General features: G+C 40.2%; 1 protein-coding gene across 2 annotated transcripts in view; it reads right to left on the bottom strand.

The window, feature by feature from the left end:
• Positions 1-13,158, bottom strand: part of GGA3 (golgi associated, gamma adaptin ear containing, ARF binding protein 3) — a 992,054-nt gene that overhangs the window by 939,154 nt on the left and 39,742 nt on the right. For both annotated transcript variants that reach the window (XM_044085033.1, XM_044085034.1), the window contains exon 2: positions 10,252-10,336. In XM_044085033.1, the coding sequence (XP_043940968.1) occupies positions 10,252-10,336 (85 nt within the window). The remainder of the gene's footprint in view (positions 1-10,251; positions 10,337-13,158) is intronic.

Raw genomic sequence — 13,158 nt, 5'->3', positions numbered from 1 at the left:
TGTGGATGCGCTTGCAGTTTAAGGCAACCAGTACCTCCGGGTGCTGGGAAGAAAATGTGCTCAATGGCATGTGGTTGCATAGTATTCAGAATGCAAACCCGTGTGAGACCTCCATGATATTCCCAATTGGTCTTTGGAAAGTACCTGTAGCTAGTATTCTTAAGGCTACGCATACCTTGGTATCCACTGGGATGGGTTCCTCTCTGTTGGTTCTGGGTCTGGGGCGAGGCCGGCACAGCTCAGTGAGTTGCTAAAGTATGTCCCTGTCCACCCTACAGCGCTCTACTGTCTCCAGACCATGTAGCTCCTTGTAGGTTACCCTGGGTCTGAACACTCTTCTCATCCTCCTCGGTCTGAGTCGGTTGTCAGCATTATCCTCCTCAGTGCCCCCTGCCTCTTGCACATACTGATAGATCAAAGCAACAGCAGCCTCTAACATTTTTTGCTAGTTTTGTCAGTTAAACTTCCCCCATATGTGTACACCTATGGTGCAGAGTTTGTGGGAAAAAAACAGACTGGAAGGTGTTTGCATAGTTTATAGTGGTGTGCTGCAGATGCTGCCTGTGTGATTGGCTGACTGAGACATTCCACCTGCCAGCTATTTTACTTGTATTTGAGTGCCTGTTTTTTGCTATTTCTCTTTTTTTTTTCTTTTCCCCCTTCCCATTTCTGCCCCTTTTAAGCCCTGAGGCTCGGAGCGCAAACCCGCTGCCTAAATGTAAATGGGTCCCTATTATTTTAGTCAAAGCAATGAATTGTGAATGCTGTTTAGTTTAACGCCATTACGAGAAATGGCAAAATACTGAAAGCACGGAACAACGATTTTTTTTTTCCTAGGGAAAAAAATCACTGGGCTGTTTTCGGGACTTTGCCATTTCCTCCACTGTGGTGCGATCTTGGAGTTCGTAGATTTAAGTAGGGGGGTTGTGGGGGGCACAGCCCCCCACATCGGGGGTGTGTGGAGGGTGAAGCCCCCCACTTTATTTTGTGTTTTGATTTTTTTTAACAGATCAGCGATTTTCTTCCATGGGGGAAAAAATCACTGATCCGTGTGTTTAACATTTTGTGTTTTTGGGGATTGTGGGTCAATTATATAGCGTTTGTTTATATAATATTGACCCAATGTAAACAGTGCTACTATTTCTGGGTTTTTTTGTGTGTGTTTAAGTCCCAGTGCACATTGCATACACCCGTTCAGCTAAGGTAAACACATTTTAGCAGAAATGGCCCTCCCCTGGACGCGAACACGGTCTTCATTTCATGGAGTAAGACATTACAGCCTCAGACACATGCCCTTGCTTAGCTGTGCTTAGCTAAGCGCAAATCCGGGCAACGGAGCTCCAGTGTGCTTACAGCAAGCATGACACACACCCTTTTCATGTTTGCTGCTCCTCCTGCCTACACTATCCTGTTCTAGCACCTAAATGGTTAGGTGCAGTGTGTGGATATTTTGTGATTCAGTAAATTTCCCCTCATTTGCATACCCCACTGTAGTAGTCCAAAGTTACTGCTATGACACAGAGCCTTTCCCCTTGACAACCAGTGTTCACTGGTAATGTTTTGATTCTGCATGCCACTGAATATAATGGCAAAATGCAGATTTCCCCTAAAATTGAGTTTTATTTATTTATTTTTTATTTTCGGCATGTTCCCATTTGCACGCCGTAGGCCTATGTTTAAACGGCTGAGATTGGCCCCCAAAAAAATACTTTGTTTTTTATTAAATTAAACATTTTCCCATGCCAATGGCCATATATTTGGCCATTGGTATACCTAAAGTTTACAATACATGCTTTTATTTGAGCTGTCATGCCTACGTTTTATTTGCACAAATGTGTTCGGTTAGTAACCGCACACATTTCTGCAACTAGCACTGCTCCTCCACGGATGCCAGCCTGCTTCCTGAATCATTAATTCATCTCATTTGCATGGTTTTCACCAGCAAATGAGGTACTTAGCATTCCGCATGGCTTTCCGTGCAGGAACAGTGTTGGCAGGCTCATGCATGTCAGATCGGCTGTTTCCTGGAATGCTCGGTGGCCATATTCCATGCGGGAGCAGCTACACTGTTCCTGCACATAGATTTTTCAATGAATCCCACAGATGATGTTGAAATGGGGGTAGGGGTCATGAAATAAGGTGAAAGCAGGATTTGGATGCAGGCCCTCATGGAGAACAACAACTAAACAACCCCAGAACGCAGTAGTGACAAACAGAAAGGGATAGTGGAGTGTTAAGCTGAAAACCAGCTCTGACTGAATTTTTAGTGGAGTCTTGAACAGAAACTGTTAAAAAAGGATAATTAGCGAGGCATATACAATAATGTTTTTATAACTATACAATCAATTAGAGGAGTTTAGACAGACTGGGATGTGAGCATGGAAAGATAATATACAAAAGAACAATGGAAGGACATTTGTATGGCTCCCAAGTATGAAACAAAGTATAGAAGGTTTATTTTGCATAGGTATTTTTATACCTCAAGCAGACTTTTGGAGAATTTTCCCTCATCTAGACATCAAATACTAGAATTGATGTGAAAGAGAAAGGTCACTGGAAACATTTTTGGAAATGGCAATTTTTTTAATTATTTACAGTGTACTTTGTCAGAAATGACAGCAATACAGCAACTATGCAATAAATGTGTAAAATGTGCAAAGTGCATTTTTTGGGGAAGATCACTGTAACGGGAAAACTCCCTTACACTAAGGTGAAGCTGTCTATGTTAAGTATTGTTTGTTCAAATGCTACATTAAAAATATTTTCAATCAAAATAGCATTTAGAAAAATATCTTTCTGTATTTTTGCTCATGTATTTAAGAAACATTTTGTGTTTCATATATATCAGTGTGTCACTTGGTCCAATTCACATCAATTCCTGTTGTACATAGTGATACTGTAAACATATCCCTTCTCCTTTACTCCAGACACACTGAATATCCTTCATAAACTGAACTACATCCACAATGTGATCTGGTCACCAGGTGCTATGACTCTAAAGAATCTTTTCTAACTAGCAATTTACATCAAGGTAATGGTCTTCCAAAGCAATAAATATTGTACTACTAAAAACACAGTGATCTATCTTGTTTAGCCAAATTCTTCAATATTATTTATTTATTTTATTTATTTTATTTATTTATTTTATTTCCAGTTTGATTACCGGGGAAGTCCACTGGGCCAGAACGTACCCATTTTCAGTGGAGGCCCGGGGAGAGAAGCTCCAAAAGCAAAGCAAATACAATGTAAGTTACATAATGTAAAAGGCAGTAATAAAATATATACATTTGTAATTACATTACATTGATACAGTTAGTAAAAAAGCAAATACACACAGTATACTTCAAAAAACATCATTCAGGAAGGTAGATACAATAGATTTAGTAGTTTCCTTCAAGTAGCAGGTTTGACTGTACGAGAAGAAGGTCTAAGGTTACATGCTATTTACAATATTTACATATGAGGAGTAGAGAGAGAGAAAGTACATAAACTGAGAGTAGATTAAAGTTTGATCAAGCAGTGATCGAGAGAGAAAAAAGAAGAAAAAAAATAGTATTAGGGTAGAGTAAAGAGAAAGGATATAGAGGGTTCAAGGGGAATTTATTTAGATTTATGTAGGATGTAAGCAGGTACACTTATGTTTAGAGGACAAGTAAGAGAAAAGTTGGATTTTGAAGGCTTCAGTGTTAGATGTTTTTCTAAGAGAAGAAGGGAGAGAGTTCCATTTCCTGTCAAGAGAGTAGGAGAGAAGGAGATGGCCAGCAGGGCGATTGGGTTTGTGGATGGCGATTAAATTTTGGTGTTCAGATCTTAGAGATCTGTTTGGGGTGTATGGCGGAAGGATGTTTGCTAGGGCTGGGCATTTATCAGGGTAGAATATTAATTTGTGAGCAGTGGTTAGTTGGAGGTAGTCTATGTAGTTAGGGAGTTCTAGCCAGTTCAGAGTTTGTAGGGAAAGACAATGGTGAGAAGAGGTTTTAGATTTGGTAGCAAATTTAGAGATTTTATTATAGCAGATTTCGAGTTTAGTGGAGATGGAAGAAGACAGGTTAGTAAGGAGAGGGGCTCCATATAGTAGAGATGGTAGAAGATAGGTAATTGCTAAGGAATGCCTAGCGGAGTTGGAGAGAAAGCAGTTGTTCTTATAGAGCATACCTAGCTTTTGGTGGGTTTTCTTTATGTTTTGTTGTATGTGGCTATCAAATTTGAGGTGCTCGTCTATAGTGATGCCAAGGAGTTTTGCAGATGGGACCACCTCTATGGTTGACTTGGTTTGGCTTATGATTTTGAATGCTGTTTTATCAAATGTGCAAGCCCTGGAGGGAGCGAAGAGAAGAATTTTAGATTTATTAGAGTTTAGAGAGAGATGATTTTGGTGCATCCAGTTCTCAGTAGTGGAAAAAGCTATTTGGGTTTTGTCAGTAGTTCGGGAATGTTGGAGGCGGCGCAGACTAAGGTAGAATCATCTGCGTATTGGATGACTGTTGTGTCTGGGATGGAAGAGTGAAGGTTATTTATGAAGATGTTGAAAAGCATGGGTCCAAGGATGGACCCCTGGGGAACACCAGTGGGTGTAGGTAAGAAGGAGGAGGTAGAGTTGTTCCATTTGACAGCTTGGGATCTGTCTGATAAGTAGTTAGAGAACCAGGATAGAGTATCAGGGGAGAGATGAAGGTTTGATAGATGAAAGAGAAGGTGTTTGTGAGAGATGGTGTCAAAGGCTTTAGACAGATCTAGCAGTACAGTGGAAACTAGTAACCCAGAATCCCTGGCTTGATTGACTGTTTCTAAGAAGGATAGTAAGGCAGTAATGGTGCTGTGTCCAGGGCGGAAACCATGTTGGGTGGGTGTTAGGAGGCGGTTATGGGTTAAGAAAGGCATGAGTTGGAGGTGGACGCATTTCTCTAGGATTTTTGATAAAGGTGAGAGTAGGGCAATTGGGCGGAAGTTGGAGATATTTGTGTTTTTGCCTCCTTTATGAAGTGGGAGAATGTAGGCTGATCTCCAAAGCATAGGAACATATGACTCTTTTAAAAGATCTGTTAATTAAGATGCTGATAGGGAGAGCAATACCTTCCGCAGCACATTTAAGGAAAGAGGAGGGGATGTTATCAGGGGCATTAGAGCATGGCTTTAGTTTAGATAAGAGTCTTTTTATGAATATAGTTGAAACAGGTTTCAGCTGGAAACTGGGAGGACAGTTAGAGGGGTTATTGGGAGTAGAGGAAAGAGAGTTGGATGTATTATTGTTAGGGAAGGATTTAGTAAGATTAGCTATAGATTCCGTTAAGAATTTGTTGAAGAGAGCTTAGATCTGAGTCAGTTTTACTAGGGTCTGGGCAAGGGTTATTCCTGGATCCTGGATGGAGAAGGGAATTAACTGATTTCCAGAACTGTTTGGGGTTCTTATTATGGTTGGACTGTAGTTTATAGTAGTAGTTTTTTTTGTCCAGGGTGATTAGTTTTTTAGCTAGGTTGCGGAGTTGGGTGTATTGGAGCAGGGAAGAAGGGATTTTATTTTTCTGGTATAGCTTCCAAGATTTGTCCCTTTGATGCATGACTTGTTTTGTTTCTTTGGATAGCCAGGGGGCAGAGTTAGCTTTGACTCGTTTGTTTCTTGGAGGAGCTAGGGAGTTAAGAGTATTTAGGAAGATAGAGTTAAACTGTTCTACAGCTCTGTCTAGGGGAAGTGTATTTAGGGTCTGCCAGTTGGTATGTTTAAGAATGTTTGAGAAGATAGTTGGATTGAAGTTGCTGAGATTACGAGTGTGGATGTAGTGGTGTAGATATTGGGTAGAGTTAGCGGAGCGGTGTATGAAAGTAGGGAGATGGTCACTGAAGGTGTCAGGGATAGTGCCTGAAAGAGTTATTTTGTTTGGATGAGAGACTAGGATCCAGTCAATGGTAGATCCTGGGGGATTTGTTTTGTTAGGCCGGGTGGTTGAGTGGATTACTTGGGTGAAGTTAAAGAGGTTGATGAATTGGGAGGGGGAAGGAGAGTTGATTTTATTCCAATCAATGTTAACGTCGCCTAGAATGTAGGTTTCAAATTTGATTTCAGTTGAGGCCCAGTAAAGAATATTTTCAAGGGTTGTTATGTTGTCACCTGGGGATATATAAAGGGAGATAATGCAGATGTTCTTATGTTTATTTAGTCGAAGGAGACTGGCTCTAAGTTCAGCGTTTTTGAATTCAGGAGTTGGAATTTGTAGCGGGATCAGGGAGAGAAGGTTAGAGAAAATTATTGCAGAGCCTCCACCTTTTTTATTTGATTGGTCAGTTCTGTGGATTTGGAAACCAGGAGGTAAGATTTCAGAGTCGGTGATGTGGGGTTTTAGCCAGGTTTCAGAGATGGCTAAGATGTCTGGTTGGTTGTGGCAAATCCAAGCATGAAGATGGTGAATTTTGTTATTTAGGCTCTGAGCATTGATAGAGAAGAGCTTAAGGGGGTTAGGAGAGGAAGTGATAGAAGAAGTGGGAGGGGGACTATGTTTTATTCCAGAGGGAGAAAAAGGGATTGGGGAGAAGTTGTTAGTGGTGAGGCAGGGGCCAGGGTTCGGATGAATATCGCCACATAAGACAAGGTCATTATTGGTAGTAACTCTTTGTCTTTTGTGTTTAAGAAGTAAGAGGCTGTTAGAGGGAGGGAGGATTTTCAGAGTGAGAGTTTTTGGTGTGGTGAGGCTTTTGGGATGGAAAAGGTACAGTGTTTTGGGAGGAATAAGAGTGGAAGATATGTTGTTGTAGTGGGTAGATAGAGAAGGTTGTGAATGAGTACAAGGATTGGTTTGTGTAGGAGGTAGGGAAAAGGGTATTTTGTGAGAGTAGGAAGTAGCAAAATATAGGGGAATGAGAAGTACAAATAGTAATGATGGGACATAGATATTATGAAGGATTTTGGAAGGCATGTTTGACAAGCAGAGGTGGAAGAGATTGATGTAGTGGAGTTGAGTAGGCAAAAAAAAATAAAAGGATGGGGTCTTAGGAAAAGGATAGGGTTGAAAGTATTTGCAGGGGAGAGAAAGGGAAAAATCTGTGATGAGAAGAGAAACTATAATGGAGAGGGAAGAGAAAGAGTGGGAGGGGTAAAAGTAGAAGAACTATGATAGGTTAAGTGGTGGAGTGAGGTAAAGTGGGGTGGGAGGAGTAAGAGTAGGAGGGGTAAAGAGGGTAGGACTCCGATTGGTTAATTAGTATACATGGGAGGGCGAATGAGAGGTATAAAGGTAGAGGTGCCGGGGTGGGTGGGAATTGGGGGTAGGGGAGTGGAGTGAGCCCGCAGGGCTAACGGAGCGGGAAGAGCCAAAGTAAGGAGAAAAATGTGAGGAAAAAAAACTATCAGTAGAGTACGACAGCTAGAAGGTAAGATTGCAAAGATATATTTTATATCAAAGACTGACAGTGAAATGGAGTTGGAAGGAGATATGTGCTAAAAAGAATAGTATGGGAGGGTCTGAGGCTAGGAGCTTAGAGGAGAATGGGGAAATAAGTGGAGCGGAGGAAGAGGATAGGTAGTCCTGGGAGAATATGGGGAGAGAGAACAGTGGGCGAGATATCAAAGAAAACACTAAAATAATGTGTACTAAGGTACCAAGAGGGAAAATGTAGTAGAGACAGCAAGAAAGGAACAGGGACACCTACGGGGAATATCCAGTAAGGGGCTGGAGGGGGATTATCAGGCTCAGCAAGGGGTAAAAGTAAAGTGTGGGAGGGAGAGTAGGGATAATTTAAATTGATAAGGAAGGGGAAAGAGTTGGCTGCTGGCAGGCCTGGCAAGGGAGCGCACTGCAACCTACTAAAGTATGTACTACTTTTATAAATTACAATATATATTTAAGCAATATGGGTACTTTCTCGAAAAATGTCCTGGAAAGATTAAGGATTAGGGAGCAGATGGGATTCTACGTTGATTTAAATGTCCTTGGTTTGTGGGTTCTCAACATGAGCCTCCGTTAGGGTGCATTCAGGAGGAGAAGGAGGGTAGGCAGGAACACAAGCTAGAACATGCAAGGGAGAAAAGAAAAAAAAATGTAATGAGGCAGGTAGTACAGGAGTTAAGAGCTGAGAAACAGACAGTCATAACATACACAGTTAATGCTGAAAAGAACAAAGCAGTTCAGTTAAGTTAGGTTAACCTTTATCAAGTATAAAAAACATAACTAAGCTAGGAATAGGTAGGAAAAATGCAAATAAAACAAACACAAAAGTGCAATGGAACTTTGAATAGCAGTCAAACAATTAGCAGACAACAGCTGAGCAAACTAGGACAAATTTGCATTGCAGGTGTATTCAAACAGAAGTTCTAAATAAATGATTCAACAGCAGGATTTGGTACTCTGTATGAGTACTGCCCGTAATATACTAATACTAATTAATATACTAATACTATACTAATACTAATTGTATTAGTACCCTGCCAGAGTAAATCCTAAAGGTGGTCTTTGTTATACTCATCCAGTGTTCAAAATATATAGTCTGTTAAATGTCTCCTTACTTTTAATTTGAATAATAAATTATTTAATTTAGAAATATCCACCTTCCAATTATTCTTCTACAAACTACACATTATGTGTGGTAGGTAACACCCAGAAATGGACAAAACATAATTTATTTTTTCTGTTTAGATACTGGCCACTAGTTAAGATGTTAAGTTGCCTGCTACCGCATCAGTGTGGCTACACATAAGGAAAAGAAACATTAACAAAACACCAAACTCCTAAAGCAGAGATTGGAAATGAATGAAATTACACATGGGAGAAAGCCTGTCAAACTGCTCTAAATTTTCAATGAATATTTTTTTTTTCAGTTAGTAGAGGGGTCTATGAGCTGTTAACAGACTGGTTCCTGTGCTCCATGGTTTGATTCTCCCAAGCCTCCATTTGCACACTGTGCAACTTGAGCAATTAGGTGTTCCTTAGGTAAGGTAACCTAGTCTAAGTTTTTTTCTGGGCAGCCTCTGCTCTCTAACATTTTTTATCAAGCACTACATTGGCAGATTTTGAAGGACCATCTCTCAGCAATTCAGCTCAGAGTCAATACTCTTCCAAAGCATGTTCAACCAGGTACCAATCAATATAGTATCTGCCTCTTCGGCAATCCCTTTTACAGTCCTGAATGTACCTTCTATCAGCATTTCCTACTACACAAGGCCCTCTTTAAATAAGTCAAACTCTAAGGGACACTATCAACTGTTACATTTAGGACAGTATATATGCATCAGTTTGATGGCTTATTCTGATATTTATGTAAGGAGTAAGTTAAAGCACTGTGTGCATCAGAAAAGTCAGGATTGTGAGGAGGCAGAAAACCTACAGCAGTGTATATTGTAGTCCTACATTAGAAATGGTTAATGCACATCTCTGGAGTGCCTTCCTGTGGTTATGAAATAAGTATAAAATTCTACACATGCATTAAATTGTCTTATGAATGTCCAAAAGCTAATCAGCTTGCTGAAGGTACTTGCCACTAATTCCATCCATGTGACACAGCTAATAACTTGAAACCTGCGCTGCACTGGAACTGTCATATTGTTATCCAGGAGTGACAAGATGCAGATCCATGGGTGTCAGTATGTGTGTAATGAATACAATCATTTCAGTAATCAAGCAGTACCTACTAAAAAACCCTTAGGAACCTATAAAACATAATGCATTTTACTATACTGAAGGAAGGCATGGCCTGTCTTTTTACCTTTCATCTACTTGCTCTTTTTAAGGGGCATATGCTTGCAATGAATGGCAGATGTCATCAATGCAACGACAAAACGTTTCCTGCCAAAATATTAAATTGGGCATAATTTCCTTTCTAGAGGAAGAGAAGTCGGATGCCTGCTAATCTGACATTTGCATAAGAACAGTACTAAGGAATACTAAGTAAAACATGTTTGCCCACTTTTTATGTTAAGGCCTTCCATGCACACTTTCTCCTGTACCTATCCTACATAAACAGATTTTAAAGTCTCTGCTTTTATTGTATACAGCTAAAAATTATCAAGCCTACAACATAGCCAGTACCTTTACAACAAGTGGTCCCTGCCCAATCTCTCAAGATTGGGCATTCTTTTTTTTCCAGTAATACAACACATTCATAAAGGTGCCCTTATGAACAGAAAATAAACTGTGCCTACCCCTTAGTCACCTTTTACCATTTTTACACATTTTGATTAAAGGTTTTGTATTGCCATATTAGCAGCTATTGTAATCATCTTGGTCAGGTTATGAATCGCATTGCTTACTCAGTCTGGATACCTACCCTTCAAGCTCTCGGTTGATTTGATCACAAAATCCTATTATGTACTCCCAGTCTTCTTGACGATTACAAGGGTTGGTGGCTTTATCTGAAACAAGAAAAACAGCAGTTTGAATACATTTTCATCTTAAATATACTGTTGCATTGTGAATTCTGTTATTTAACAAGAATCATCAGAATGTATATCATTCAACATTCATTCAGAATAATCATCACCTTACAATCTCTTAGTAATGCATATGACATTGTTTTCTGGATTTCTTTTGTTCCTCCAAAGATTTAACTTTAAATTGGTTTTCTAAATTTATAGAAATCTTAGTTTTGCAAAATATTTTAGTTTTTGTGTGCTCTTACCAAATATGATGATCTGTGAGAAACACAAATTACCACCCACACTGTTGCACAAACTTACCAAAACAGCATATACAGAGGATACCAAAAAGTCACTTCCCAAGCTTCTGTGAACCAGGAAGACAAAGCTTCAGCAGAAATCTACAGACAGTACACCACCACCAGCACTCATAGAAGAGAGTCACTAGGGTTTAAACTGCCTAGCACTGCTAAAACCACACGTACAAACAGAAATCTCCAAGTAATTGAGGACTCCAAAGTCAGACACACACTGACTCAGCTTACAAGTCTGGACATGGAAAAGGTGACAGCCTCTCTTAAACAGCAGGATCCATGATATTACATGGGCTCTTCAGTCCCTTAGACTGAGAAAACACGGATATGCCCTTGTGGTAGTCCATATGCGTGTGAATGTGAATGACAGACATGTTGGCACTCGTGTAATACTATCTTCACTACGAATGAGGCCTCCATACAGAGAGAAAAAAATAGGCTTTAAAAACTGCCTAAGTAACTGATCTCACTCTAGGGGATCTACTATGTGTAAACATGGAATGATATGGGTGGATAAGTCCAGCTTACCTCACTAGAGATTACTATTATTTTCCTTAGAGGCCTGCATCCAAAATCCCAGTATCTCCTAGTTTTTTGAGCCCCCCTCCCACCATTTCAACACTATCCCTTTCCACTTTGAATTATAGCTTTCTGCATGTGGTATGTATAGGAACCTTAAGTGTGTAGCTCTAAAATACTCCTTCAATTTGGGTAATCCCAATTTGCCCTGTTCTAATGGAAGAATAAGCTTATCCCACTTAACTCTTGCCATCTTCCCCTCACAGATGAAGTCCTTCAGCTTTTTATTAATGGCTATCCAAAACTTCTCCTCTGGTTGATAAAAATATGCCTGACTTGTGTATAAGGCTAAAGGGACTAAAACATTTTGACTGTTTGTATCTTTACTAGCCGTATAATAAAGCTTCCATTTTCTCAGTTTTTGTATTATCTTTTCTTTAGTCTCTTCCAACATATCCTTAGCTGCCACACCAGAATCATTTTTAATCCATACTCCTAAACACTTCATTTTATCATGTTTGCCTCATTAGAGATGACCTGCATCTGTTATTCCAATGACTTACTAGCTAAAGTGCTTGCTGTCCCAGTACTGGTTTTCAGGAACAGTTTAGGTAATGGACATTCCAACCAAGCTAATGATAATGCAATAATGAGCCCAAATTCAAATTAAGTAAACCTTCCCCACTCAATGACAGAAGTTTTAAAAATAAATTTTGACCTTGATACTCTCCTGCACCTTGAACATATATGTTCACTGGAAGTTACTAGGTTAATGGTCCTAGAGTGTTTTTAAGCATAGCCTTTCATGCCCCAATCTTCCTAATTATCAATGCCCAAGGACTAGAATGACTTTGGTATAAGCCTGTGCCTTAGGGTATCTACATGCTGTCCCTTTCCATAAGGGACACAGACAACAAGCCAGGACAGAATTTGTAATTTCCCATCCATTGGTCCAAATTGCATTTGAATATATTTAGGGAAGAGCTCTGCTTCACATGAATGGGGAGTCTGCTGCAGACAAGGGGTAATCTCTGAGTCACAACCCTCCAACATGTTTTGTTTATGTCACAGATGAGGTTTATATCCTTAGAGCAGGTAATTCCAATGCTGTTTGTTTTGCGAATGTGTAGCAGCAGATCCATTAAGGCTGGACTGGACAATGTCTTGTAGTTCAGGCATAGATTGAGTACAGGGACAGGGTTTTGTAGCAGTCTGCATAAGACATGCTAATTACACCTTGCATTATTTTAGTGAAGAACTTCTGTGGCCTCTCCGCCTGTTGCAAATGCCTGGTCAGGTATATGCTGAAGGAAGCATTGTACTCTATTACTGGTCTAGTGAGGGCCGAGTATAGTGGGACTAAGATCTGAGTAGATCTGGATACCATGCCCTTTCTTACAAGTTGTGCCACATAGGAGTTTTTCACTACCATGGACATATGGTGATAAAAGTTCAGGTTACTGTAAACCTGAATTTCCAAGTCCCTTACCACTGGGTCTTCTCTTAGGGAAGTGTTATAAGCACTGTAATTTACAGAGATGGTCATCTCCCCAAAGGTAATAATTATGCATTTTTTCACCAAGTTTTAGGCCATGGCTCTGGCACTAAAGGCTGCCTACATTTGCTTTAACTTCTGAGATGTGTATTCCAAAAAGAAGAGGTCCCAGTACTGAGCCCTGTGACCTCATGGTGGAGGTTGATTCCCCCACCCTAACTTCATGCGTCCTATCCATGAGCCTACTGGCTATCCATTGGGTGACATGGGGATTTCTGCCTAAATTTGTGAGTTTGTCTATAATACCAGCGGGAGGTACTGTGTCAAATGCCTTTGCCAGGTTGAGGTAGCAGTATGCACTGTTTTGCCCTTGTCCAAGGCTCTAGTGACCTTCTCAAACAAGTCCACCAGGTTCAGCATGAATGACCTACCCTTGTCAAAACCAAATTGGATGCATCCAATGTTTGTAAAGATTTTCTAAGTCTTTGTTT

This window comes from Protopterus annectens, chromosome 10.part0 (assembly GCF_019279795.1).
Source record: "Protopterus annectens isolate FY-2018-M chromosome 10.part0, PAN1.0, whole genome shotgun sequence".
Taxonomy (NCBI): Eukaryota; Metazoa; Chordata; order Ceratodontiformes; family Protopteridae; genus Protopterus; species Protopterus annectens.
This window is presented reverse-complemented; position numbering and strand designations above follow the sequence as displayed.